This window comes from Eschscholzia californica, unplaced genomic scaffold, assembly GCF_041429995.1.
Source record: "Eschscholzia californica isolate CP2 unplaced genomic scaffold, dmEscCali1.0.p SCAF_3, whole genome shotgun sequence".
Classification (NCBI taxonomy): Eukaryota; Viridiplantae; Streptophyta; class Magnoliopsida; order Ranunculales; family Papaveraceae; genus Eschscholzia; species Eschscholzia californica.
The window spans coordinates 53,150,282-53,177,889 of NW_028238420.1; the positions used below are offsets into that span (position 1 = coordinate 53,150,282).

At 38.2% G+C, this 27,608-nt stretch overlaps 3 protein-coding genes across 6 annotated transcripts; 2 read left to right on the forward strand and 1 right to left on the reverse strand.

Annotated features, from left to right (window-relative positions):
- Positions 1-7,939: 7,939 nt before the first annotated feature.
- LOC147551799 (uncharacterized) lies at positions 7,940-8,746 on the forward strand. The gene has a single exon (XM_086668597.1). The coding sequence runs from the start codon at positions 7,940-7,942 to the stop codon at positions 8,744-8,746; it is 807 nt and encodes a 268-aa protein (XP_086524723.1).
- Positions 8,747-11,845: 3,099 nt separating this feature from the next.
- LOC147551800 (squalene monooxygenase SE1-like) lies at positions 11,846-16,787 on the forward strand. The gene is made up of 8 exons (XM_086670260.1): positions 11,846-12,315; positions 13,684-13,795; positions 13,892-14,066; positions 14,450-14,618; positions 14,822-15,040; positions 15,147-15,422; positions 15,642-15,920; positions 16,359-16,787. The coding sequence occupies exons 1-8, from the start codon at positions 12,070-12,072 to the stop codon at positions 16,461-16,463; spliced, it is 1,581 nt and encodes a 526-aa protein (XP_086526386.1). The 5' UTR covers positions 11,846-12,069; the 3' UTR covers positions 16,464-16,787.
- Positions 16,788-17,367: 580 nt separating this feature from the next.
- On the reverse strand, positions 17,368-26,401 carry GA2 (Terpenoid cyclases/Protein prenyltransferases superfamily protein). 4 transcript variants are annotated; one of them, XR_015237993.1, is made up of 16 exons: positions 25,797-26,354; positions 24,607-24,662; positions 24,212-24,497; positions 23,952-24,132; positions 23,104-23,321; positions 22,895-23,015; positions 22,711-22,808; positions 22,405-22,628; positions 21,027-21,139; positions 20,838-20,936; positions 20,522-20,737; positions 20,091-20,232; positions 19,759-20,004; positions 18,648-19,017; positions 18,027-18,150; positions 17,368-17,903 (listed from the first exon to the last, which is right to left on the reverse strand). XR_015237993.1 is itself a non-coding variant. In XM_086670261.1 (14 exons), the coding sequence occupies exons 1-14, from the start codon at positions 25,888-25,890 to the stop codon at positions 18,703-18,705; spliced, it is 2,409 nt and encodes an 802-aa protein (XP_086526387.1). In that variant the 5' UTR covers positions 25,891-26,401; the 3' UTR covers positions 18,434-18,702. The 4 variants fall into 4 exon arrangements, 2 of the variants coding, with proteins under 2 accessions (XP_086526387.1, XP_086526388.1); XR_015237994.1 differs by having other exon boundaries at positions 24,322-24,497; positions 25,797-26,016; XM_086670261.1 differs by lacking the exons at positions 17,368-17,903; positions 18,027-18,150 and having other exon boundaries at positions 18,434-19,017; positions 25,797-26,401.
- Between the last annotated feature and the right edge of the window lie 1,207 nt (positions 26,402-27,608).

Consider the following 27,608-nt stretch of genomic DNA (forward strand, 5'->3'; position numbering starts at 1 on the left):
TTCAGACCGAACGAATAAATCCTTCAGTCTCCCACTTGTACTTAGAACAAGTGCAATGCTCGATTCCCATGTCGCTTAGTATCCCATCTGATACGTCACACGTTTCAGACTTTCTTGATCCAGAGAACAACTGTCAAACCAAATGATTAACTCTTAATCCATTTGAGTGTGGCCACACATTTCCAGTTGCTTCTCCTCAAGTGGCCCGGAGATACTTATCCCTAACTTAATAGGAGGACATCATCCAGTCTTGTACTCCCACTTAACTTCATGTCTATCCTGTCTCCCCCAGTATGCTGCCTTTATAACCTCCTTTTACGGCGCGGCGTTTGACAGTACCAAAGCTCGACATTCCTTACATAAGATGAGTGGAGCACTCATGTTTACGGAATCTCTCCAATCTTGCCTATGAGAGTTTGTGACTCCTTTTCCAACTCCTTGGAAAAACTCTCATCTTTGGGTTAATCCAATGTAGATTCCCCAATCTACATCCATGTAATTGACTTAAATACTATATTCCTATAGCCCATGGAACTGCGCTATCAGTCAATTCCCATGCTAGCCTTCTTAAGTCATTGTTGTCCATGCAATGACCTGGACTAGGGACTTAATAATGAATCTATTCCACGTTCACTTAGTGGGGTTCCATTCACCAGATCACGTATCTGATAAACCCACCTGGAATTCCTCATTATTTTGGACCGTCATTAAACACTAAACCATTATTTAACGACAGAAATAAACTCTTTATTTCTTTTTATTGAATGTAGCTAATTGATTACATGAAAAACCCTTTTTCATTAATCCAATTACAACCTAAAGCCATTCATCGATGCGCTTTATACCTATGCCCCTTCTATGACTCTCATACTTGGGCTGAGGCAGTGGTTTAGTTAACGGATCGGCAACGTTGTCGTCCGTATCGACTTTGCAAATGACCACATCCTTTCGCTCAGTGATTTCCCTAATCACGTGGTACTTCCTTAGGATATGTTTGGATTTCTGGTGTGCCCTTGGTTCCTTAGCCTGGGCGATAGCTCCATTGTTGTCACAATATAGAGTAACCCCATTCTCTATGCTAGGAACTACACCAAGTTCGGAGATAAACTTCTTTATCCAAACTCCTTCCTTCGCTGCTTCCGAAGCGGCAAGGTATTCTGCTTCCGTAGTAGAGTCTGCTACAGTAGTCTGCTTTGAGCTCTTCCAGCTTACTGCTCCTCCGTTTAGACAAAAGACATATCCCGACTGCGATCGGAAATCATCTCTGTCTGTTTGGAAGCTCGCATCCACATGGCCTTCCACGATTAGTTCCTCTTTCCCGCCATACACCAAAAAGTGATCCTTAGTCCTTCTCAAGTACTTCAGGATATTTTTGGCTGCGGTCCAGTGTTTCTCCCCTGGATTAGATTGGTAACGACTACACATACTCAAAGCATATGAGACGTCTGGGCGAGTGCAGACCATGGCGTACATGATAGATCCTATTGCCGAAGCATAAGGCACCTTTTTCATGTGTGCTAGCTCATCAGGATCTCGGGGACACTGAGTCTTGCTAAGCGTCGTACCATGTGTCATGGGTAGGAATCCTCTCTTAGAGTCTTCCATCTTGAACCTCCCAAGAACCTTATCTATATAAGTCTCTTGACTAAGTCCAATCATCCTCCTCGATCTATCTCTATAGATCTTGATGCCCAATATATATTCTGCATCTCCTAGGTCTTTCATTGAAAAACACTTCCTAAGCCACTCTTTCACGGAGTCAAGCATAGGAACGTCATTTCCAACGATCAGTATGTCATCCACATACAGGACCAAGAAAACTAGGTTGCTCCCACTAACCTTCTTGTATACACAAGATTCCTCTTCATTCTTCAGAAAACCAAACTCTTTGATTTTCTCGTCGAATCGAAGATTCCAGCTCCGACTTGCTTGCTTCAACCCGTAGATGGACCTTTGAAGCTTGCAAACCTTTCCAGCATTCCCGGAATCCTCAAAACCCTCAGGCTGTGTCATGTACACATCCTCTTCCAGTTTACCGTTCAGGAAGGCGGTTTTGACATCCATTTGCCAAATCTCATAATCATAATGAGCTGCAATTGCTAGAATAATCCTAATGGACTTAAGCATCGCGACAGGGGAAAAGGTTTCTTCGTAGTCTATACCCTGGACTTGTCTGTAACCTTTTGCCACCAGTCTAGCTTTGAAAACGCTCACGTTTCCATCCTTGTCTGTTTTCATCTTGAAAATCCATTTGCATCCTATGGGTTTTACTCCATCGGGCAAATCAACCAAGTTCCAAACTTGATTCTCAGACATGGATTCCATTTCGGATTTCATGGCTCCCAGCCATTTTTCGGAGTCTGGGCTCGTCATAGCTTCTTCGTAGGTGCTGGGTTCGTTATCCTCTACCAACAACAACTCTTGTCGTTGAGACAACTCAATCAGCCTTGCGGACCTACGCGGGGCTTGAACAACAGGTGAGACACTCTCAACTCCTTGAGGGTTCTCCTGCGAATCACATTCGCTCTGCGCGGGAGGATCTCCGAGATCTACCATCTCATCCCCTCTTTCCTCTTCTATCGGCTCATAATAGTTAGGAATCGCGACTTCTGACATCGGTGCAACGGTGTCAGTTTGTTGCTCAGATCGAACCTCTTCGATCTCTATATTTCTCCCACTTGTCTTCTTGGAAAGGAACTCCTTTTCAAGGAAGACACCATCACGAGCAACAAACACTTTGTTCTCTGACGGGTTGTAGAAGTAATACCCCTTTGTCTCTTTCGGATAACCGACGAAGAGACACTTGTCTGATCTTGGTGCTAGTTTATCTCCTTGTAAACGCTTTACATAAACATCGCAACCCCAGACTTTGAGAAAAGACAACTTTGGAACCTTTCCAGTCCACATCTCATGTGGCGTCTTTTCTACAGCTTTTGACGGAGCTCGGTTAAGTGTGAAAGCAGCCGTTTCTAGAGCATACCCCCAGAAAGTGTTAGGAAGATCGGCTAAGTTCATCATCGATCGAACCATGTCCATCAATGTTCGATTCCTCCTCTCGGACACACCGTTCATCTGAGGTGTTCCTGGAGGAGTGAGTTGTGAAACTATTCCACAACTCCGAAGATGATCCTCAAACTCTTGACTCAAATACTCACCACCTCGATCCGATCGAATGGCTTTTATTTTCTTGCCAAGCTGATTCTCTACTTCATTCTGGAATTGTTTGAACACTTCAAACGATTCCGACTTATGCCTCATTAGATACACGTAACCATATCTAGTGAAGTCATCAGTGAACGTAATGAAGTAGCCATAGTTACCTCTCGCGAGTGTACTCATAGGTCCGCATACATCCGTATGTATCAGTCCTAAGGGTTCACTCACCCGATCTCCTTTCCCTTTGAAGGACGATCTTGTCATCTTGCCCACTAAGCATGGCTCACATGTATCGTACGATTCCAAATCACACGATCCCAGAAGTCCATCTGCATGAAGCTTCTGCATGCGTTTCATGTTAATGTGACCCAAACGACAATGCCAGAGATAACTTTGGTTAGAATCATGAGTACGAAGCCGTTTCGTGTCTATGTTCAGGATTTCGTCTTCTATGTTCACAACATAAAGACCATTACGCAGCTTAGCACTGGTGTAGAACATCTCACCCTTGTATAAAGAACAACTCTTGTCCTTTATTATAGCGTGATATCCCTCTTTGTCTAACACCGACGCAGAGATGATGTTCCTCGATATAGTCGGTACGTAATAGCAATTACGTAGCACTAATATCAACCCAGTCTCTAAACTGAGCTCGAAAGTTCCTACAGCCACAGCAGCAACTCTTGCCTTGTTTGCGACTCGTAGAACCATCTCGCTCTTTGTCAGATACCTGACCTCCTTGAGCTCATCTAATTCTGAAATTATATGAGCTCCACATCCGGTATCATATACCCATGAGGGAGAGTCAGCCATATCTGCCAAATTGACCTCTATAACATAGGCACCGACTTCCACTTCCCTTTCTGGTAGCTCTATTACGCTTTCTTTCTTTGAAGCATCGAGAACTCTTCTCTGATCTTCCTCCCAATCTAGAAAGTCGTATAGATCTCTATCTAAACGTGAACTAATCCTATTTGCCATCTCTACTTTACAGAAACAAAATAAGGATTTTGCTAAGTACTACATTCAATGTTTACGCAAAAACACTTTTTGCCATATTATTCAATGAAAAAACGTCCCCCTATGAATAATACGATTCCAAGACCCCATTCCTGTGAAGCTAAGCGTACTTTGGCACTGCCCTTAACTTCACCCTCCTGGGTGAGTAACTCCTTACTGATCATATCTCATATGACTCTTGGTTGATGAATAACACTTATGTGTCAGATTCATCCTTTTGCCTCGAAATCCAAAACTCTTTTGCTGACTCGTTGAGAATAACCATTTAGACATGTAGACCTCTTCATAGGTCTACCCGTATTGTCCCGAGGTAAAAGATGGCACCCTGCTTTGGCATGACCCACCATCGATGAACAAGGGCGCAACAGGTGTCTTAATCTGGGTAGGCATTACTCAAAATTCTTTTTGGGGACTCTTACGTTTTTGTTTGCATGCATTACTGTGAACTCTAACATAATCATACACCACACAAAACGTAAATAAGTAAATGCGCGCGAGAAAATAAATCAAGCAGATATGATCCTAGTATGGCCCCTAACCTAAAAGATCTAATCTTCTTAGGTTCTTTGCTTGTTTAACCTCCGTTCGCCTGGATCTCCATCCTCGAACATCCATTGAATTCTCCCACTCGAACCACGATCTCATCCTTTGGCTCTTCGATGGACTCAATTGTACCCTTAAACTCTAATTACAAGACTCAACGATTCGCAGATCGTATAAAACTTGAAATTAAATTAATTACAACGGGCACCCATCCGTGCTTAAAAACAAGATAGAACAATTCTATGGCCATACTAGAACCCGCATTCACATCCATACACACATAATAATATGACATTCATAAAACACCCAAGTATGTATGAGATTCGCTTACTTAGGTCGAATCTAGGTTTGCTATGTTCTAGATAGCTATTCGGGAGATACTACCGACATCTCTATGTCTAACGTGCCTTAAGTCTAATTATCTCATAATTCTGACTAATGGCTCGTTCTGGTTTTATCCTAAAAGATTTTGAAATCGTTTTGGAAAAACTCCGATTCGGGCTTTGGTGGGCCCGGGTCGCTTTCGGAAAAAAAAAAAATATGGTCAAAGTTGGCAGAAGAAAATAACCTCCCACTTAAGTCAAGGCCCAAAAGACCCGAGTCCAACTCCAAAGACTTAAGTCAAACTTGGTCAAGGGACCCTTTGACTTGACCCAGTCAAGTCTCGGTCAAGGTCTGAACCAAGGTCAGACCCGGACTGGCACGTTCCAGACCGTGCCTTGTCCCTCAGGTGGTCGCGTCTTGGCCCTAGGCCAGACGCTTCCATCCCAGCAGACGCGTCCTAGACGCTCTGCCCAAGTCTGTGCTCCTCGGACTCCCAGTCCGAGGTAGCTTCTGGTCTCACCAGACGCGTCCCAGACGCTATATAGAAGGTCTGTCCTGGTCGCGTCCGGATTCTCAATCCGAGACGCGTCCGGACATGTCTCTGTGGTCGCGTCTGGAAGACGCGACCTCAGGTGCTGGACGCGGATCCTTCGGGATCCCTGTCCGAGACGCTCTCGGACTCCCAGTCCGAGACGCTCTCGGACGCGTCCTCTGTCCGAGAAACTCTCGGACGCGTCCTAATCCGAGACGCTCTCGGATTCCCAGTCCGGGAAGGACTGGGACGCGTCCTGAGCGTCCGCGACTGGCCAGACGCGTCCTGGGACGCGTCCTGGTCAGTCCGGTCTCTGGACAGCACCCTGTTTTCCTCTAATTTTCGAAAAAACTCCAACTTTTGCTGCTGTTTTGATGATTCTTCATCCAAAACTCAGCAATTTGAAAACTCTTTTTCAAAAAACCATCCACTTTAAAATTTTATTTTGAAAACTCTTTTCAAAAACACCAAATTTTAAAGATTTCCATTGAAACTCTTTCAATCTTCTATCAGATTAAGTCTAAATCTAATTTAAACTAATCAATTCTATGTCTAAATCCCTATTTAAACATAAAATAATCTAATCAATCAAGCTCGAATCTAATTCGACTAGTCAGAGATAGTTTCATGCAACCGGCTCGTGATGCCACTGTAGGGTTTTGTGTATCTCATACACTACCTAGTGTTGTAAGCGGAATCTCAAACATCTCATGTTTAACACTAGATTGCCCAGGACCTATATGCATAAACTAATCAATGAACTAGAGAGGGATAAATACCTTAACGCGTTTTTTCCCTCGAACCATTCCAATCGCATGCAAAGATCAGAGCTCCAACTGTAGCTCCTCTACTTGAGACACCGAGTGAATAGACTTGATCTCCCTTCCTTTCAGACTGCTAGGACTTAGTAGAAGGTTGAGAAGAACTCTTCTTCTTGACTAGATTGATAGAATGGGAACTTTCTCTCTATATTCCTCTCTCTCCAATAGCTGTATATTCAGAGAGAGAGAGAGCTGTATAATTTTCCTTAGAGAAAAATCCACACCTTTTCTGTTCTTAACTGACCCAATATATAGACAAACCCTAATTAGAATCTCATTCAGATTAGGTTTTCTATTTTCTGGGTCACAGAAAAGATAATTACCAAAATACCCTTTTTGGGGTATTTTGATAATCCCCTTAAGTGTGGCCGGCCAGGGCAGCCCACTATGGGCCTTATATGGCCGGCCCACTTACTCTGGTCGGCCATCTCATGGCCGGCCCAAAGAGCCTCCTTTCTATCTTGTCCCGAATCTCCATTCGGACCCTTTTGGCCTTCCCGGTTGAATCCCATCCAACTTAAGCCAGTTCCCGTCTAGTCAATACTCTCTGATCAAGTTACCACTCTTATGTGTAACCCGTTGTAGGATCCGGTCTATGTTAGCCTCGAATCAACTCCTTGATCCGATGATCGTAGTTGGCTTCTAGCAAAGCATTACGACCCCTAATTGGACCGGACTGGATGATCTTTACGTGCGGTCATCGTTATCCTAACTGACAAATTGATCGCATTGCCACCTTGGTCGAAGGACACTCCTTCGGAAGGACATCTCCTTCAGACCGAACGAATAAATCCTTCACGGGAGAGAGTCACGCGTCCAGGAGCACGCTTTTAAGTTGTTTCGGGTACACGGAAAATGCAATAAAGCACGGGACAAATAGCAGCCGCACGATTTCAAAAACACGGGAGTGAATGGATAAGATTAAAACGTGGGATATGATGCACGGAATTAAGTTGCAAACGGGAGTACTGGATCACGCTCATAGGGGCCACTTCGCTGCTTAGCGCGAACACGCGATTTAGATGCTCCGACCTCCGAACTACGAAACGTGTCCCTAAGCATACCGCTGGCCAGAAACTTGCCCGAACTTGTACCGAATGCTGACCAAATGTTGACCTGACTTTGACCTTGGTTTATTCCTTCGTCCGGACTCCGATTTGACTTCCGTTTTCTCCTACGGACTCGTCTCGACCTCTACTTTTCAACCACGCACTGACCTTGACCAAATTTCCAGAATGTCCTTGACTCCAAATGACCAAAATACCCTTTATGCATCTTTTTCTCATTTTTAACCATTTTTCACACCTAACTCTGCAAAAGACACCTAATCAAGAAAACCAACCATTTTATTACAATAAAGACTCGAAACAGACAAACTCGGCTAATTTAAACGACTCTGATGGGACATTTTCATGACCCATCAGAAACTCGTATTATTAATTATGAATTTTTCTCTTTCTTTAATAAATATGAACTGCTTAATTTCCACCATGTTCCCGCGAATGGTCGTAGTGGCGGACTTCTGGTTCACTGGACTAATTCTATGGATGTAAATGTGGTCTTTTCTAATGCTAATATTATTCATCTTAGGGTCAAACGACCGTCAGATTTAGACCACTGGGACATTCTTTGCATTTATGGACCTCCTAGGGTCCAAGATAGGCTTCCCTTCTGGAACAATATACTGAACAGAATCCGTAGCATTCCTCACCCATTTATTTGTATTGGCGATCTTAACGCCTTATCTTCCAGAAATGAAAAATGGGGTGGTACCACTAATATTCCTTTTTTGTCTCAGTTTCAGCAATTTGTTCAGAATGCTCAATTGATTGATTTAGGGTTCAATGGCCCCGGATATACCTGGACAAATAATCAATCCATTCATCATCTCACTAGAGAGAGACTGGATAGAGTTTTGTGCAATTCAAATTGGCTTTTGCAATTCCCGGATGCGGGGGTCTTTCATTTACCCCGTTACAACAGTGATCACGCTCCCATTCTTCTCAAATTGAAAGTTCAAGGACAGATTCTGAATACCATCGATAAGTTCGAAAATTATTGGACTAAACATCGAGATTACAATGATACTTTTCAGTCCGCCTGGAGTCACACTACTGGATCTTTCCCAGAGAAAATTAGTCAAGTTAAAAACAGTATCCGCTCTTGGAGCAAGACGGCTTTTGGTATTATTAAGAACAGACTTCTAATCCTTAGAAAACGCCTCAAAGATATTCAATCTCTTACCCCTACTGATGACTCTCTGAACATAGAGAGTGAATTACAAGAACAGATTATACATTTAGAGGAGGTTCAAAGATTGAAGGCTGAACAAAGAGCCAGATCAAAATAGACTCAGAATGGTGACCGTAACACTAAAGCTTTCCACATGGCTATGTCGGCGAGACGACACAAAAATAAAATTCAACATGTCACTTTAGCTAATGGTGAGAGAAAGATTAGTCAGGATGAAATAGCGGAAGAATTCATTGGCTATTTTCAGAATTTGTTTCAGGCGGATATGGTCGATTCACCACCTACCGAGATCCTAAATTCATACAAGGTACTGACGGTCGAACAGTTGGGCTACATCTCTAGGGTTCCGTCATCTGAGGAGATAAAACAAGTCGTGATGGACATGCCTGCAATCAAAAGTCCGGGTCCTGATGGTTTGCCTCATTTCTTTTTTTAACATAATTGGGATACTATTGGGGAAGATCTCACTATCTATATTCAATCGGCATTTCAATCAGGTTGTATTTCTCTTTCTCTGAATTACACGACTATTGTTTTAATTCCCAAAATCAGGAACCCGAGTATGGCCGCAGACTATAGACCGATTTCTCTTTGTAACTCGGTCTACAAATTCATCACCAAAATCATTGCCAACCGTCTGGGTCCATTTTTAGATGAATGTGTGATGTGGACCCAAAATGCCTTCGTACCGGGCAGACAGATCATGGAGAATATTATCATCACACAAGAGCTTCTTCATTCCATGAACAAGTCTACTAATAAAAATGGTCATTTTTCCCTTAAAATGGACATGGCTAAGGCCTATGACCGTGTTAGTTGGAGTTTTTTGGAAGCTGTTCTCCGTGCCATGGGTATCAATGGTACCCTGTTATCCTTGATTATTTCATGCATCATTACTACTCACTTCAACATCCTCCTTAATGGTAATTTGGTAGGAGACTTCACGGCCTCTAGAGGCCTTAGGCAAGGTTGCCCATTGTCCCCGTATCTTTTTATTCTAGCCTCCCAGTCTCTCCCCCTCTTAATTTCTCATTATGAACAACAAGGGAAATTTACAGGTTACAAGGTTAATCAGGCCGCCCCTAGTATATCTCACTTATTATTTGCGGACGACCTGATTATTTTTGGTAAAACAACAAAAGAAAACTTAGAATCTACTTTACAAATAATGGATGTTTACTCTAAGTTTTCAGGGCAAAGTGTAAACTTCAATAAATCATCAATCCACTTCAGCAAGGGAGTTCCAACCACCATTAGGAATTCATATACCTCTCAACTCCAAGCTCCTCTTATGAATGATCAATCAAAGTATCTCGGGTCCTTCATACTCAAGCCAAGCAACAGGATTAAAAGTCATCAATGGTTAGAAGAAAAATTCACAAAATCTCTATCAACTTGGAAAATGAAATATATTACTCAAGCAGGAAGAACGGTACTAATCAAATCAATTTTATCCTCCTTCTGTACATATCCTTTCAGTTTCCAAATTCTACCTCAGACTGTTATCCATAAGTTAGAAAAAGTAGAAAGGAATTTTTGGTAGGGGCATGATTCCGATGAGAGGAAGCTACATTTCATAAAGTGGGATATTCTCTGTAGTCCAAAGAGAAGTGGAGGACTTGGTATTAGGTCATTAAAGGAGGTCAATGAAGCTCTAATAGCTAAAATGACTTGGAAGTTACTAACAACTCCAAATAGTATATGGGTCAAGTTAGTAAAGGCAAAATACATTACGGGTGATGACTTTTGGTCTTCTTCTAATCCAACCTCGACATCTAATTTTTGGAAAGCTGTTACTCATACTAAAGCGACAATTCACAGGAATTGTCTTTGGCTCATTGGGGACGGTTCAAGAATTAAAATTAAGCAAGATCCTTGGATCCCTGACTTACAAGGTCATCAGCTACAGTTTAAACAAGAACTTCCAAACAACATATATTGGGTGGCAGATTTAATAAAGAGTGATTCAATGGCTAAACAGTGGGATATGGAGTTACTTAACACATATTTTGAAGAATCATCAATACAGGCTATTTCAAGTATAGTGCTTCCTCAACAACCACAAAATGATAGGCTTATTTGGACTTCAGTAGAGAGTGGACAATTCTCCACAAAATCTTATTACCAACAGATCAAAACCACTCCTATTATTTCTGATCAAGCTTATAACTTTCCATGGAAGAAATTCTGAAAACAGAAACAAATGGATCCGAATATACAAATATTTATATGGAAATTAATTCATGATGGCTTACCTAATCGAACCAATATCAGTAGTAAAGTACCCAATATACCTAACCTGTGTACCATGTGCGACAGAAGGGAGATTGAAACCAGGGATCATTTGTTCTCTCACTGCAATAGTTTCAAGGATCTAATTAGGCATACAAATAATACAGATCTACAACCTCTAACTACGGATTTAGTCGGATCTTTGAGATCTATGCTATTACAAGACAAAAATGGTAACAATACATGGTTGGAAGCTACTTATCTTCTTTGGAATTGGTGGAAGATGAGGAACGATTTGATATTTAATCACTCCTCCTTAGACATAACTGGATGTTGGCGAAGAACGAAGGAGTCTCTAAGGTTTGTGATCCCTAACTTATCTCTTAAAGAATCTAATAATCTCTTGCAGGAACAATAATGGTTACCACCTCCTGAGGGCATAATAAAAAATTAATTGTGATGGATCTTTTAGATCAATCATGGTTGGTTCTTGTGCTGCGGTAGCAAGGAACAGCTCAGGCGAGGTAATCGGACAAGAATCTAAACTAACTTCTCCGGCGACTGCTCTTGAAAGCGAACTGTTTGGAATAGAATTAGGTTTAAATTTGGCTAATCGGCTGGAGGAGGAAGAATTTATATTGGAAACCGATTCTAGGGTTTTGGTGGAGCTGCTTACAACCGTGGATCCTTCAATCCCGTGGAGATTATGGACGGCTGTAAACGACCTACGTGTTGCGATCTCAAACCGGCGAGTGGCAATTCTATTCTGTCCACGTGAGAGAAATCAACTTGCACACAACTTAGCCGCTTCTTGGTTTAGTCCTTTGTATAGTCCTTGATGACTGTTTGACCCATAGTAGATAATGTGTTACTAAGTAGTCCTGCTTTTATTTTTTTGAATTCTCGTGGACAACTTTGTAATATTTTTAGTTTATGGTATTTCCGTTCAAAAAAAAAAAAAAAAAATTCGGGTCGAATCAGATTGACTCAAAGTCTTCACACCCCAACAAAAACTGGAGGCCCCAAAGCACCCACCTTCTCTAACCACCACCTCAATTTCGTTTCTAGTATTTCAAAGATAAGAAGGAAAAACCAGAGAAAACAAACAGGGAGGAGGGACAAATTTTAGAGAGAGAGAGAAAGTTGACAATTTTATCGTTGTCGATTCAAATTTTCTCTCTCTAAAAGATGATCCAATACATCTTAGGAGGAACCCTTGCTTCTTTGCTAGGGTTTTTCTTTCTACTTAATGTTGTTGTATATAGAAAGAAGAAGGAAAGAAAGAATGAATCAATTGAGATCTTAGATGGATGTGTAAAAAGATCTATTAATAATGATGATGATTTACGATCTGAGAAGAACGAAAATGATTTTGATGTTATAATTGTTGGAGCTGGTGTTGCTGGTGCTGCTTTAGCTCATACACTTGGGAAGGTTCGAAATGTTCTTTCTTTTCCAGATTCTTTGATTTTGAGAATAGTACATAATTTGATTTTTGCTGTTCTTGCAATTTTCTAGGTTAGAAATTATTTGAGTTAATGTCGTTTTTTGAGTTGTGATGATGAAAGTTTATGAGGGAAGAATCCATTTGAATGATGAAATTGGGGTTTGAACCAGTAATTTGACATAATTGTGGTTAAATTGATGATGATTCTGAGGATCATAAGAATCATTTATCTTTACGATTTTTTTTTAAGTTAGATCTCCCAAACCTTAGCAGTTACCAATATTGTCTCCGCTTTAGACACCCAGCCCGGAGGCAAAAGGCTCCACGAGGTTTTGTTTCTGGCGAAAGGCTCCACGAGCCCACCCAAAAAGCCTCACCTATAGCCCAAGCTCCAGACTCTCTTGTGACGTGGGACCATCAGATATATAGATAAGCATCTTGAAGGTGTTGCTGAAATTTCTTATATTTCTTGCTTAAGAAGAGAATATCCTAATGTTGCTTGTGCTTATAGGAATGTGCAACCATCTCATTTGATTCACATGAGTTAACTTGCAGAAGTTTACTCTTTTCTTACTATTGTCTAGATTTTATTTTATTGGGAATATTAGTTCTGAGAACCTGATTACTTATAGGGATGTATAAGAGAGTAAATCTTTCTTATGGTCTTCACTAATCAATTGCTTAAAAGTAAAAAAAATGTGTTAGTTGGAGAGTTGTGAAGGAATCTAAACCTTGGGAATAATCTTGTGACACAAGTTCTTCATCGTTATGAGTTTGAGGGTTGGGCAAGTTAAGTGCCTCTCCTTTTGCACCATTGCATTTGAGACTAATATTGTGTTATACTGAGATCTAGAGCTCCTTCTATATCTTAAATTATCACCCAGAATCTGTCCATCTCATAATAATTTCTGCAACTTCTTATAAATGTGAAACAATAACAAGAAAGAAGTTTAGTTCAAGAAGTTTGCGTAATATTTGGTTGCTAGTTTCTTGGAGACGTAGTTCTAATATCCTCTATCTGGTTGCGTTGTTCTCATTTCAAATCTAAAATCTATTTTTTTTAACATTTGAATTAATCTTTAAAGAACGAGGGAAAGAATACAAGGTAATTGAAGAGAGATTGTTACGAACAAAGCTACATCATGATCTCCTTCCAATTCAAGATAAAATCCAAAAAAGTAAGCCTACTAGCCCAAGGTAAGTTCCTGGACCAGTGATACAGAAGCCCTAGGACATCCTCAAGAAGTCATTTCTTTCCATCTGTATATGTTATCTTTATGTTTGTATTTCGTAACTCGTTGAATACTAGTTTTAAAGCAAATGGAATCAACTCTTATGTTCTGCAACCAATGCAGGATGGACGAAGAGTCCGTGTTATCGAGAGAGATCTGACAGAGCCTGACAGGATTGTGGGAGAACTGTTACAGCCAGGAGGCTACCTGAAATTGATTGAACTGGGTCTTGAAGGTATGTGTGATAGTCTCAATTGCTTACTACTTGCTTTCTTTTAGTTTCAGTTTGACAAATTTGTTATTAGATAAAGTAAATCTTTTTCTGGTGCAGATTGTGTTGAGAAAATTGATTCCCAAAAAGTGTTAGGATATGCTCTTTTTAAGGATGGGAAAGATACTAGACTGGCTTATCCCTTGGAAAAGTTTCATTCAGATGTGTCAGGGAGGAGCTTTCATAATGGGCGTTTTATTCAACGGATGAGGGAGAAAGCTGCGTCCCTTCCAAAGTATGTAGTTTTTCCCTCAGTAGGACTGGCGTATCTAATTTTCTAATCCCAAAATTATATGTTGTTTGATGTCTCATACACACCAGAGAGTTTATAATATATTCTAACATCGCACGAGGACAAGGATGATACTTCCTCTCTGTTTTTCTCATAACTTCTTGCATATTAGATTGTTGGTGAGAACTCGGTCTAACCTTCTGAAGCTTACTTTTGTGCGTAACTTGGGCAGTACGGTTGTCTTCGCTAACTTCTTGCATATCTTATCTTGTGCTTGCAACATACTTATGAATGTGTCAGATGTTTGCTTCTCTTACAATGGGCAGTACGGTTGTCTCAGATGTATTTCTAATTTGAGCTCCTATAATCTTATTTACCTTATTTAGTGTACGGTTGGAGCAAGGAACTGTTACAACTTTATTAGAAGAAAATGGCGTAATTAGAGGAGTATTGTACAAGAACAAGGCTGGGGAAGAAATAAATGCATATGCTCCTCTTACAATAGTATGTGATGGTTGCTTTTCAAACTTGCGCCGCTCTCTCTGCAGCCCAAAGGTGAAATATTTGCTCAACCTTGTTGATAGAAAATTCTATCTTACATCTAAATTATACGGTTGGTAAAACATCTTTTTTTGGGGAAATTATTGTATACATACTTCCATGTTATTCCAGAAATGAATATTATACACAATAGTACTCCATCATTCCAAAATTTTATGTCCTTACATAACTTTATTGTGCCACTTCATATTCTGCAGGTTGATGTTCCCTCTTGTTTTGTCGGTTTGGTCCTGGAGAACTGTCAACTTCCATACCCAAACCACGGGCATGTTGTTCTTGCAGACCCTTCACCCATATTGTTTTATCCTATCAGTAGTTCTGAGGTTCGCTGTTTGGTTGACGTTCCTGGGGAAAAGGTACCATCTATTGCTAATGGCGATATGGCCAAATATTTGAAGACTGTAGTGGCACCCCAGGTACTTTAGTACTTATACATATGTGTATTAGTTCCTTTCTTTTTCGCAACTTAAAACCTGAACTTAAACCTGGGCTGGTTTAATTTTTTTTCTTCGTTTTCTGCAGATCCCACATCAGATATATGATTCCTTTATTGCTGCAATCGATAAAGGAAGCATTAGAACAATGCCAAACAGAAGCATGCCTGCTGCTCCCCATCCAACTCCAGGAGCTCTATTAATGGGGGATGCATTTAATATGCGTCATCCTTTAACCGGTGGAGGGATGACTGTTGCATTGTCTGATATAGTTGTTCTAAACAATCTTCTTAAGCCTTTGCGCAATCTTAATGATGCATCTGCTTTGTGCAAATATCTCGAATCCTTTTACACATTGCGTAAGGTAATAATATCTTTTCTTATACATGTATTTTGTTCTTTGATGTAAAAAGTAGTCATAGTATTCGGTAAAGATGTAAAAGGCGATGGGATGGCAATGAAGGACTCTAGTTTAGAGCACTTCTGAGTAACCCATAGTAACTATGGTGCTTGCCAATAGTTGTACATTATTTGTTTTCCCTTGTCGATGATTTGCTAATGTATAAAATGGTCGTCTTTGCAGCCTGTGGCATCTACAATAAATACTTTGGCTGGTGCCCTATACAAAGTCTTCAGCGCTTCACCAGATCAAGCAAGGAAAGAGATGCGGCAAGCATGTTTCGATTATTTAAGTCTTGGAGGAATTTGTTCAGCAGGTCCAGTGGCTTTACTATCTGGTCTTAACCCACGTCCGTTAAGCTTAGTTAGCCATTTCTTTGCTGTTGCCATATACGGTGTAGGTCGTTTATTACTCCCATTTCCTTCACCCAAGCGTATCTGGATCGGGTTTAGATTGATATGGGTAAGCCTGCATTTTCTCATTTTAAACTACAGTTACAAACTAGAATCTAATATCTTAAATTGCAATACGGTTAATTAATTTATTGTCTGATCTGATTAAGAAATCAAAGAATGGGATGAAATTTCTTGTGTTTGTTCAGCTACTCAAAAGGAACCCACAACCTAACAGATCTTAGGAAGGAGATGAGACTTAAGAACAAAGGATTACTAGGAAACATAATTCCATCCTAAACCATAAGGGATCTCGACTGACAGACAGACCCAAAGAAAATAGTTTCCTGAAAAGTTTGTTGTTTTCACATTTAGTTACGACATGTTTTCCTTTGTCCAGCCAGATTGTCAACTTAGACGAAATTGTGTTGCAAAATCGAATTAAACGCTATTAAAACATGTCATTATGTGATTTTAATCTTACAAGTTTCTCTTTTTTTTTTTGCAGAGTGCATCAGGTATTATTTTTCCTATTATAAAGGCAGAAGGACTTCGACAGATGTTTTTTCCTGCAACTGTTCCTGCATATTATAGGTCTCCTCCAGTAAAATGAAACAATACAACCAATTCGGAAAGGAATCGAAAACAACAAAATCGCTCTACTGAAAATGATCTTTTGAAGCAAGGTAGTTTGTAACACTAGTAGTCCATTCCTGTGAAGATCAAGCTCAAACCCATGGAAGTTCAGGTCACTGCAGAATATAAGTTTTCAACTGGGTTTCTTTCAATATGTATAAACTGGAATTTTTGTATCTGAATTTCCTGTAATCATGTTTACATCCTAGTTGAAAACTCATTCTTTTTTATGTTTGATTGGTTTGTATTTATGATGACAACAACTGATTTTGGAATCAAAATAATGTTTTCATTTTTCGAATTAGAATCTAACGAGATAAATTTATACATTGAAAATAATGGTTTGTAAGTACTAACCAGTTGGGATTGGCAGATCCATGGGGGGGGGGGGGGGGGGGGGGGGGTCGGTTGGCTCGCGTTTAGGGATAACTCAAGTTGATCCTAAGAAACAGAAACTAATGGGAATCATTTGAAGCCAGCAGAACTCGTGCTTATCGCCAAAATATAAACCTTTTCCTAATGTGGAATTTTTAAGTATCAAAAGATACATTTAAATGCTGTAAAGAGTATGTCGGAGAATGCATAATATGGACACACTTGGTTAGCAGAATATCTGATGTCTGGTCGAGCGAGAGACAAGTAATGTAGACCTCCAACTAATGAACGATACAGTGTATCATTGTCAAAAGGCTTGCCCTCTTGAATTGGCATTTTATTGCAAATTGTACTCGGACTACTTTTGCCGTTTTGCGCTTATGAAACCAACTTACTTAATACTTCAAGTGTTTATCTAGTTTGAGTTCAGGTCAGACAGGATTGAGAGCGACTAATTTCATCCTAAGAAAGTGACGTAGTTAGCCTAAATTAGTCATAGAAAATTGCTCATGAAGACGATCAATCGAATCTGAAATGATATCCTAATCCGAGCCAGTAACATGTACATCACCAACATATAACAAGATTACCGTAATAGAGGTAGTGATTCGATGGATAAATGATATGACTTCAAAGCAACGAAGCCAATCTTACGATGTAAATCTATGAAACCATACCCTAGGCACCTGTTTTAGACCATACAACACCTTATCTAAGTTACAACAATAATAATTAAGATAAACCACATCAGTTAAACCCGACGGCTGAGTCATATAATTGGGTGATCTTCCGACCTGAGGTAGCCATAAGACTGATGACGCTTCGAATTGTCACAGGCTTAGCAACATGCAAAAAAGTTTTGTTGTCATCGGCACCATCTTACTAATTGAAACCTTTCGCTACAAGTCGAGCCTTGAACAATCAATAGTACAATCACTTTGGGTTTGCTTTGAAAATCCAATTGGAACCAATCAGATTCATAGATGGTTGTGTAATGTTCAAGTCTGATTGCGAATTAAAGCATTGAATTCTTCCGCCATTGCTTCACAACATTTCGGGTAAGATTTAGTCAGACTGCAACAACTAGGTTCAACAAGGAATGGAGGTAAAGAAGTATATAATGCATAACCAACTAGATGTTTGCTTGCCATCTAGACTTACATACCTTTGGTTTGATGATTCCATCCTCTGAATGTGTTACAATTGGGTGTAACGAGCCGACCGGTTGCAATCTTCAATGGGCAAAGCCATTGGTGAGTCCATATCGACACTCTGTTCAGCTGACTCAACTGTTTAATGGTGAAACAATAGTATTACCTACTGGATTTGAACATGTAAAAATTGTCAATTTCAAGTCCTCTCATAATTGGTAAGTGATATCTAAGAATATCCAATTTGGAGCATCTTTCATCATTACTTCATTGTTACCTTTTTGAAACTCAAGAAGTGCAAACGGGAAAAGTGTCGCATAAAAATAACATCGCGGGACATGTAAATTCAAGACGTTTTTGGTTCCTAACACTTGTATCCCTTATGGAACTCATGAGTATCCAATACAAACGCAAGGCAGGCTTTTATAATCAAGTTTTCTTTTCATAAAGTAATACTATTCTAGTTATTAAACTAGTCGAACATTACATATATAATTTATCCATGTATCTTAGATAGTAAATATAAACCATAAACCTTAAGAATACAATATATAAAAATATAAATACGACTTACGATTTGACAACATTTCTAAGGAGTACTGAATCAGTATAAAATTTGAAGTTGCGACAGAAACCTGATAATAGAAGGCTTCATGTATCCTTTCTGCAAGTCTTAATACATGAGATCTCTCATTTACTTGAATTGACAAAGGGAGAGCTTATGGGTTCCTCGATGACTGCATTAACAGCATTTACCATCTCTTGCACAGATGTAAACCCATCGCTTTTCATGTAAAATAGGTGAACTACTTTGCTCATCTTCCAAAACAAATCTTTGCAACATCTTGGTATCACACTGTCCTTTAATACTAATCTTAGCAATTCTCTCCTACAGTCGTCGATGATTTCTCTTATCTTTGCCGTGGCCTCTTCTTCAGTATCAACAAAGTTGTCGTGAATCATTAGCAGCGATACAGCATTAAGTTTCCCTTCCTTTCTTTCCCTCTGCAATAGACATGTAAAGATAATGTAAATTATACATGTTCCCAAACTTCAAATTACATAATTACATTATGTATAGTGTATCCTTTTATGTATGACGTGTATTTGAGTATTTCATCTAATGCTCCATTTGCTACTTCATATTCATGAATCGGAAATTTAATTTTCTAATACTTTTGGGAGTAGACTTGGGCACCGAGACATATATCGCGATACTTCATCATTTAGCTCTAACAGCTAATGATACTACAAAATGGCCTCTTTCTGAACGTATAAGAATATTCCATTCTTCGTTGCTGTATCATTTTGGTTTCTATACGGAATTGGGTTTTAAACCTCGACGATGAGCTCATTTTCACAAAACTTCTGAAATTGCTCCCTTTATGGTTTTCTAAAATAATTCACATATATAATAATAAACTTCCAAACCTATCCTTGGTTGAAATTCCTCACAAGTAAAATGAATCGGGCAAGCAGTAAACTCTCCTCCCACCAAAGGGTATACTTTATATTTGACTTGTCCAGGCATTAAAAAGCTCAACCTCTAATTTTAATAGGATTCTATAAGCAACAACTTTCTACTTAAATTTTGCTCCAACTTTTGAGCACCACAAAAATAAATTTATCTTGTAAATTATAACATTATTTGCGTATTAGACTTCCTCGTAGAACTGTCTGTGCATATTAAAATGGAGGAAGTGTACTTGATAAATATGGGAGGAAAATCACTAGAGGACTATGTACCTTGAAACCCTGCATATCATTAAGAAGCCGCCCACATGTGCTCATAAGCTTATAAAGATTATCGTACTCTGGATCTCGAATGGCCTCCTCTGACAGATTAGGACCAACAAAATAAAGAGCTGGGAGAACAATAGGCCCTAAGGCCATTGATACATATGCATTTGTAATATATTCATCCATTGTGGGAACCGATTTGTTAAGCACCCACTCTGCCTCTCTCATCATGGATTTTAGCAAGCTAAGCCACTGTCAAATAAAAGAATGGCTAAATTCAACATATATCAAAAGAGAGATATATAACTGAGGGGGAATTGAAATGTGTTTAAACTCACTATCTCAATTATGTGGTTTGTCACTTGGCGTCCTTGATGTGCAAATGCCTTTTCACCAATCTCGTCTATTGTGTTTTGAAGTGCACGGAATATGATTTCGACATGGTCAGAGCAAAAATCAGCAGTTGAAATTCCATTCCACCTATAAGTCATGAAAGTTTAAAATTGTTAATGTTCCAAATAAATTGCCTAGTCAAAGAATGTGATTTTGCTGATTGATTTATTATGTAGGTCAAAGAAACCGCACAATGTGAGTGGTGGGGATCTGAAGGATCAAACACACCAGTGTATTGATCAATATAGTCCCAACTGCTAGTATGTGGGATTTCTTGACCAAATTGGGGGTGGGTAAACATAATCTAATACCCACAAAGTGAGTTAAAGAAAAAATCCTGAACTGATAAGAATGACAATAAAGAAATGCTGATTACTTCTCAAATAATTCGATAAGATTTACTAGTTCTTCTCTAGAACCTCCAACATCAAAAAAGTCATCGACCACTGTGGTTAGCACGCCATTTTTGGCCCACGTCATGCGAGCCTCAGATAATTCAGGAGAGAAAAGGGTTGCCGCAGCAGAGAAGTAACAATATGTTAGCTTCTGCCTTGCAAATTTTAGCTTGTCTAATCTGTTGTCTTTGACCCACCTGCTCATATGAAAATAGATCATACTTTGTAAATGAAGAAACTGATACTCTAGATTTTTCATTTTCTGGAAAGAAAATATCAATTAATAAAGATAAAGACCTCTCAAGTTGTTGCAGCTCTTTTCTGTGAATCGTTTGACAGAGATCGAAGTCTTCAATAGCCAATTCTAGGAAATCTCTATTGTCAATGTTTAAGGCTCTAAAAACAAAGAAAGAGACGCTAGGATCAAGATATGTATAATTGTGTAAATACTTATATTTTGACACTACTGTCAGTATAGTGGTATACCTATATGAAGTTTTGAGAACCCTTGTGTTATCTACATTGAAGTGTTCCACATGTCTCTTGTTCTCTAAGCGTTCCAAATTACTATAGAAGGGAAACTTAAGGGCGTAATCCACCTGAAAAAATAGAAGTTGTAATGCTTAATAACCATCTGGAAAGAAAGTCTTCGGATGTTTGAAGAAGACCTAACGAAATATAGCATCAAGGAGGAAAAAACAACAATGCCAAAACTTACTAATTATCACGCAAAAGGATTATCAGAAACAAAAACTCATGTAAACTTGCCAAATGCTAAAATATGTAAATGTATTAATTGGAGAGACTCTAAATCTACACAACAAATATCTAATTTCAGTTTTTGTGTAAGACCATATCCGTGAGAAGGTGTGGTTAGCTTCGAACCAAAAAAAAAATAATGATTACTGTTAGTTAGCAACCAAAATGGCTTTACTCATATCAATTAGAACATAATATATGTCACGTCCGATAGTTGATCCTTCAATTATATTAAAGAAATAGACATACAGAGAAGTGGAAGTGCAGCAACCTCAGCTAAATATGAAAACATATTCTCAGACTGAAAAGTATAAGCTTCTACACTCTAGTCCTTATCTAAATCTGAAGACAACTTTGAATTCAGGTCAGGGCAGTGAAATTGTAGGAAACCTGGTAATATAATAATTGATATTTAGTAGTTTAAGCTCAGGAGATAGTGAAGTCCTAAAGAAGAACTGTGAAAAGTTAATGTATGATCTGTGTCTTCTTAGCAGTCCATCTTCAACGTCCAACTTGAGAAGCAGGAAGCTGCTCAATCTTGATTTTTATAGTGAGTATTATCTGTTTGTAGGCGACAAAGAGCAAACGACCAAGATAGTAAGTCATATCAAGATGGAGCATGTGCAGCTAGGTTTAGTATAGGTGCATTTAGGTGCACATGTTTTGGTACAATTTACAAAATTTGTGTTATTTGAATAAATTTGGCCAACTGAATATACAGTAGGAACTAAAAAGTTTGCCTCCTTCTAGGACGAGACATTTAAATGAGAGCAATCCACAACAAGAGGTGCGGTCTACAAATGCAATTGCCCTTCAATTGTGAAAGAGGTTGAGATCGAAGCAACTAGCTAGCCTCATTTGGTACTTCAAAGGTACTAACTTTTTTACTTCAGTGTAAATCGACTTCATAATTATCATAAACCCAATCCATTTATCAGAAAGGAAATGGGTACTGAAAATAATGTTATAGATGTAACAGGGTCGACATGAAAATGTTCTTCACTTTATAAAACGTAAAATATAGATTCATGTGTGCTATCCAAGTAGTAGAACTAGCTAGATTGGATAAAAAACTTGAATTTGCTAACATATTCCAAACAATTACCTCTTTGATGATATCTTCATATTGAGTATCTCGATGTCCCAAACATTTCAATATACCCTGTTTCAGAAAACGACTCGTCCAGAAATGTTGCCTCTTGAGAAATGACTCATGAGGTGATATCGCTACTTCTGAACTGCGGTACAACTCCAAAGTACTACGTAAATTTGGTAAAACACCCCCAGGAGTATCGACCAAATGATCTTCACCAAACTGAGCTAGAGCATCTACAGCATATCCACAATCATATTAATCTGATTGGCGACAAAAGCTTAAACCAAAATGTTCTTGAGACTCCAAAATCTGTACCTGCAGATACGTTGTATCCATGCATACGTAAAATCCGAAATGCTGACGAGCACGTGCTGATGTCTAAAAAGATTTCCTCATCCTTATCTAACCAGCATCTGTTCATTAGCCAATATTATACTTTGTAAAGATTCCACTTATTAACTAGGTAAATATTACAAATTTAAAGTACTTTCCCTTTTACCTGTACATTTTGTCCAATACACTTCTTATTTCATTCCTAAAATGTCGATCAATCCCCAGTCTCTCAAGAGTGTCAACCATATGAAGTTGAATAGATATATCTAGAGGATAAGCTGTTGGAACTGAAAAAAAGCCAACAAGAGAGATATACTTTTAAAAAATAATGTAGATAATGAAATCATCTTAGGCAAAGAAGAGAGAATCAATCACCTGCATTTCCAAACCTTTGTACGAGTGAATGCAGGTAATTAAGGCAGTTAGTGTCTTGAAGCTGAACAAAAGCAGCTGCAGTGGTGGATGGTGAATTAAACAACGACCCGTTCTTCCTCTGATATTTCATGATGCTTTTCCAATCATCAGATGTTCCCCATCCCTCAGCAGTATATGCTAGATAAAGTTTACTCCCTTCACTATTACTTTCAGATACTCTAAAGGAACGTACATGAAAATAAAACAAGACAAGTTAGTCATAGTTAGATGATGAAAATGTAAGGCTTAAGCTGTCACTATGATCAAGAATATATCTAAAAGTTAAATTCATAGATTTAGACTATAAATCTCCGAGGTTTACAATAAGCTGTCACTATGATCAAGAATATATCTAAAAGTTAAATTCATAAATTTAGAATATAAATCTCCGAGGTTTACAATAAGCTGTCACTATGATCAAGAATATATCTAAAAGTTAAATTCATAGATTTAGACTATAAATCTCCGAGGTTTACAACTTAACTTGTGTGTGTGTGTGTTTGCGCGCGCGCGCTATGTTCTTGTGTAATGTAATTGGGCGAACTTGAAGCAAGGTTTACAATAAAATAAAGAAATAAAGCTCAAATTTAATTCTCCTCTATTTCTCAAAGAAAACCAAAAACCGTGAGTCCTCTAAATTTATAGTTCTACAACTGAAGCAATATGTTATAAATTGACTGTGATAAATTAAATAGGGGTTGGCTGTTGCATGTAAACGTATATATTTAGGAGAAGACATCTTGCTTCTCTGTTTAGACTTCTATTCACTAAGGCCAATAAAGTTGTGAAAGAAAGAAAAAAACATAAACCTTTTGAACTCCAAATCTCTTTTTAGAAGCAAAGCATCTATAGCTTCAGGGCTCAAAGGAAGACTTAAGCCCAAACGCGTAGCGTCTTCAATCATACCAGGAAATATGATATCAAACCCTATTGGAGTATGCTGATCCTTATCATCACTCAAAGAAAAGTTAGACCTGATAAACTGAAGGCCTGCAAATATAGAATTTATAGAGAAATGAGGAACAAAACTTGGGATGACAAGCAAATGGCGCAAGAACAGTAGAGTTACCTCTACTAACATGTTCTTCACCAACATTCCATTTTTTTAGCGCAATGATGCATGCTAAGGTGGATGATAGAGCATCTTTTATTATTAAGTTATTGCAATGAGGAAAATACCATGAACCATCAGAAAGTTGATTCTCCAATAACCAAGTAACACACTCGGGGAAACAGGGGAGCTGTGGGGATGTTGGAGAAGGGACCATTGCTACCCAAGCGGTGTCATAGAAAGAGACAGTAAGTTCATTCTTCTCAAACATGTCGCCAATTCTTTCCTTTGGCCCGTTCAGGCACTGTGAATGCAAACAAATCATTCATGCATCTTGTATCTTAGGTATAATAATGAAGCTAAGAACATAAGAGAAAAATACAAATACAAATACAAATAGGGGCTTAAAATACCTGAACACCATGTCTACCTCTTTTTGAGATCTTAAACCGAGGATCCATCGAAATAGCTTAACAAATTAATGAGCAACAAACAAAAACAGTATCAACAAACTAAACACTCAACATAAAGAACAAGACCAGAATGTCTAGTAATAGAAAGATGAAGCATGGAACGAAAAATAAAATAAAGTATATTTTGAGGAGCATGCGAGCCTATTTTCTGAAGCCCATTGTTTTAGAAACCCGTAAAGTTCTCACAGGGAGCCCATGTTACTGCTCCATACGTATTTCTTGAGTGCCTGGTACCATTCCAAGATTTTTACTTGGTGACTTAATATGTATACCTTGATGATTCATGTTCGACGACAACACATTAAAACATAGGGTTATGTACATTTTGTGTGTCTAGTAATTGGTGCAAAAGAATTTCAAATTTGATTGGTGGGGTTGGTCACAGTAGTTTCCCGTGTAAAATTGTTGTGTATCACTCTTCTTAGTTAATTTCTTATCTTCCATATTACTTTTTTCACGACGACAACTCAAGGACATGAGATTTCTAATCAAAGAATCCGGACAAAAGCAAAGAATTTTTCATGCTATCTTCCAAACACTAAAACACAATAATTATTCAGAGAGAACGAAATGAAACTCAGAACTTAGCTAAAGTAAGTCAAATGACCCTTCTTGAATCTAGAAAAGTTACAAATGAACTAAGAAACAAAACTTGATCAGTTTTTTCCAAGTAAATAATGATTATCTTAATCCAATTATGCTCCCCTAAAAATTTATTTTTGCAACTCAATTCTTAACCAAATCATTTCAAAATTTCAACAAAACAAATTGAGGCACAACCTATATTAGCATCAAAAGCGCCCATTAATGCGAAGAAACAAAAACCCAGCATTTTTTTTTCTTCTATTTCAAAATTGATTGATCAACATCTTGAGGGTATTGGGTAGTCATAAATCAGTAAATAAACGACATTTAGAAACCATTTCACGAATAAACTCCTATCTACCCACCAAAATTCTGACTACTAGGCGTCAGCTGGGAGAGAGAGAGAGATCATTCATAAAATTAAGCTAGATGGACGAATAACGGAGAAACCCTTAATCGAAATGGGAAGAAAAGGAATGGGGATTAACAAGATGATTGATAAATAATTAGGAAATGAATAGAAGAGAGAGAAAGGTGAATTGGACCTTGGAGAGACGGAGGAGGAGTCCACCAGAAGCACCATTTGTATTGTTGGAAGGGGAGAATGGAGTGGGGAAGAAGAGAGAGAAACGTTTCCATTAGAATACTACTGTACTACAATTTGATACCAACAGGCACTAGTAGTAGTACTAGCAGCAGCAGAGTGAGGGAGAGTGAAGACGAGAACTAGAAATAGACGTAGTAGTTAGTAGTCATGCATCTGACAGGGAGAGACACAACCAAGGCTGTCTTTATCAATGATTTAAGGGAAGTTACGATTTTATTTTTGGACATGGACTACAATACTCATTACAATGATACATCAAGGTGAGGATGGGTCGACGTTCTGGGAAACAAGAAAACTTTCTGGAAAAGAAGGTGAAAAACCAAAAAATTTCAAACCTGCCGACAGGGACTTCATCATCTTCTATCTCTCTTCGCCGGAATCATAGAAGAGTAGAAAAGAGGGAGAAGAGAGAGAGGAGAAGAGTTAATGGTCGCCAGAATTGGTTTTGGTGGTGTTGCCGGAGTTAATGCTCGTCCGAGTTTATAGCCCAAAAAACGGGTCCTAATAGGAGATATAGTCCTCTATAATCCTATAAAGGGGTTCAAAACCAAAATAATAATATAAATGGATATCTAGTCCATTTGGTCAAATCCCTAGAATACCAAATAAATCATAATTCCTAATCTAACCTTCCTCATATATTATAACTGATTTATCTTCAAAATCCATAAAGATCTTCCATTTTTATCTCCCACATTCTCTCTTCACGTTTCTAAACAAAAAAATATGTATTATAACTGATTTGTCTTCAAAATCCATAAAGATCTTCTTCCATTTTTATCTCCCACATTCCCTCTCCAATCACAAAGAAACGTGATTCATTATTTTCAGTAACCGAAACCTCTTTATTCTCTCTCTCTAAATCTGATTCACATAACAAAACCTCCATTAAACTCAGAAATCTTGTTTCATCTTCATTAGATTGTTTTTCAAAAATTCGTCTTCTAATCCAATACACAAGCTCAGAACTCTATTTCCATTTATATCTCTTCATATCAAGTTTATTTTCAAGATCTACAGTTTCATCTTATTATAAGGTAAGAAACCATCTTTCAAATTTATATTTTCGCTTAACATCTTCTAACATTTATATGATTTTGTTTAGAAATGGTTGTAATCACTTTATCATTGAATCATCATATCATATTTCATTAGATTTAGTTTTCCTATTGATAATAAATCGTTTTAATTATTTTGTTTACAAACCAGATTTTGATCTCTTTCTAAAACCGAAACATCTTTCATTCTTTTTTTCATACAGAAGATTTCAGATTTGTACTTTAGATTTTTGATTTTCTGATATTAGGTTTTTGATTTTCTGACATTTCTTCACATCAGAACTTTGCATCCGTACAATTTTTTATCAAGATATTATTCCGTACGGTTTTTCTTAACAGAATGTACATTATAAGTAATTCGTATTAAATTTTTCATACTTTAAAGTACATTACGCCAATTTCGGCCGTACTACAACTGTATAACAGAATGTAAAATATATGTAATCTGTTAACAGTTATACATACTTTAGCATCCTTATTTAAAAAGAATGTTTAATTACTCATAAAGTACGTATAATTGAGTAATATCTGAAACTGTACATGTAATTTATAGAAAATTACACATATTTGTGTTATATTACAGTGTCAATGTGATTCAAACTAAAATACTATTTATCTCCAACACATGTTGAAGTTTATCAAACATTATGGATAATTTATTCATTGTTTAATGTCGTTTATGATAAATTATA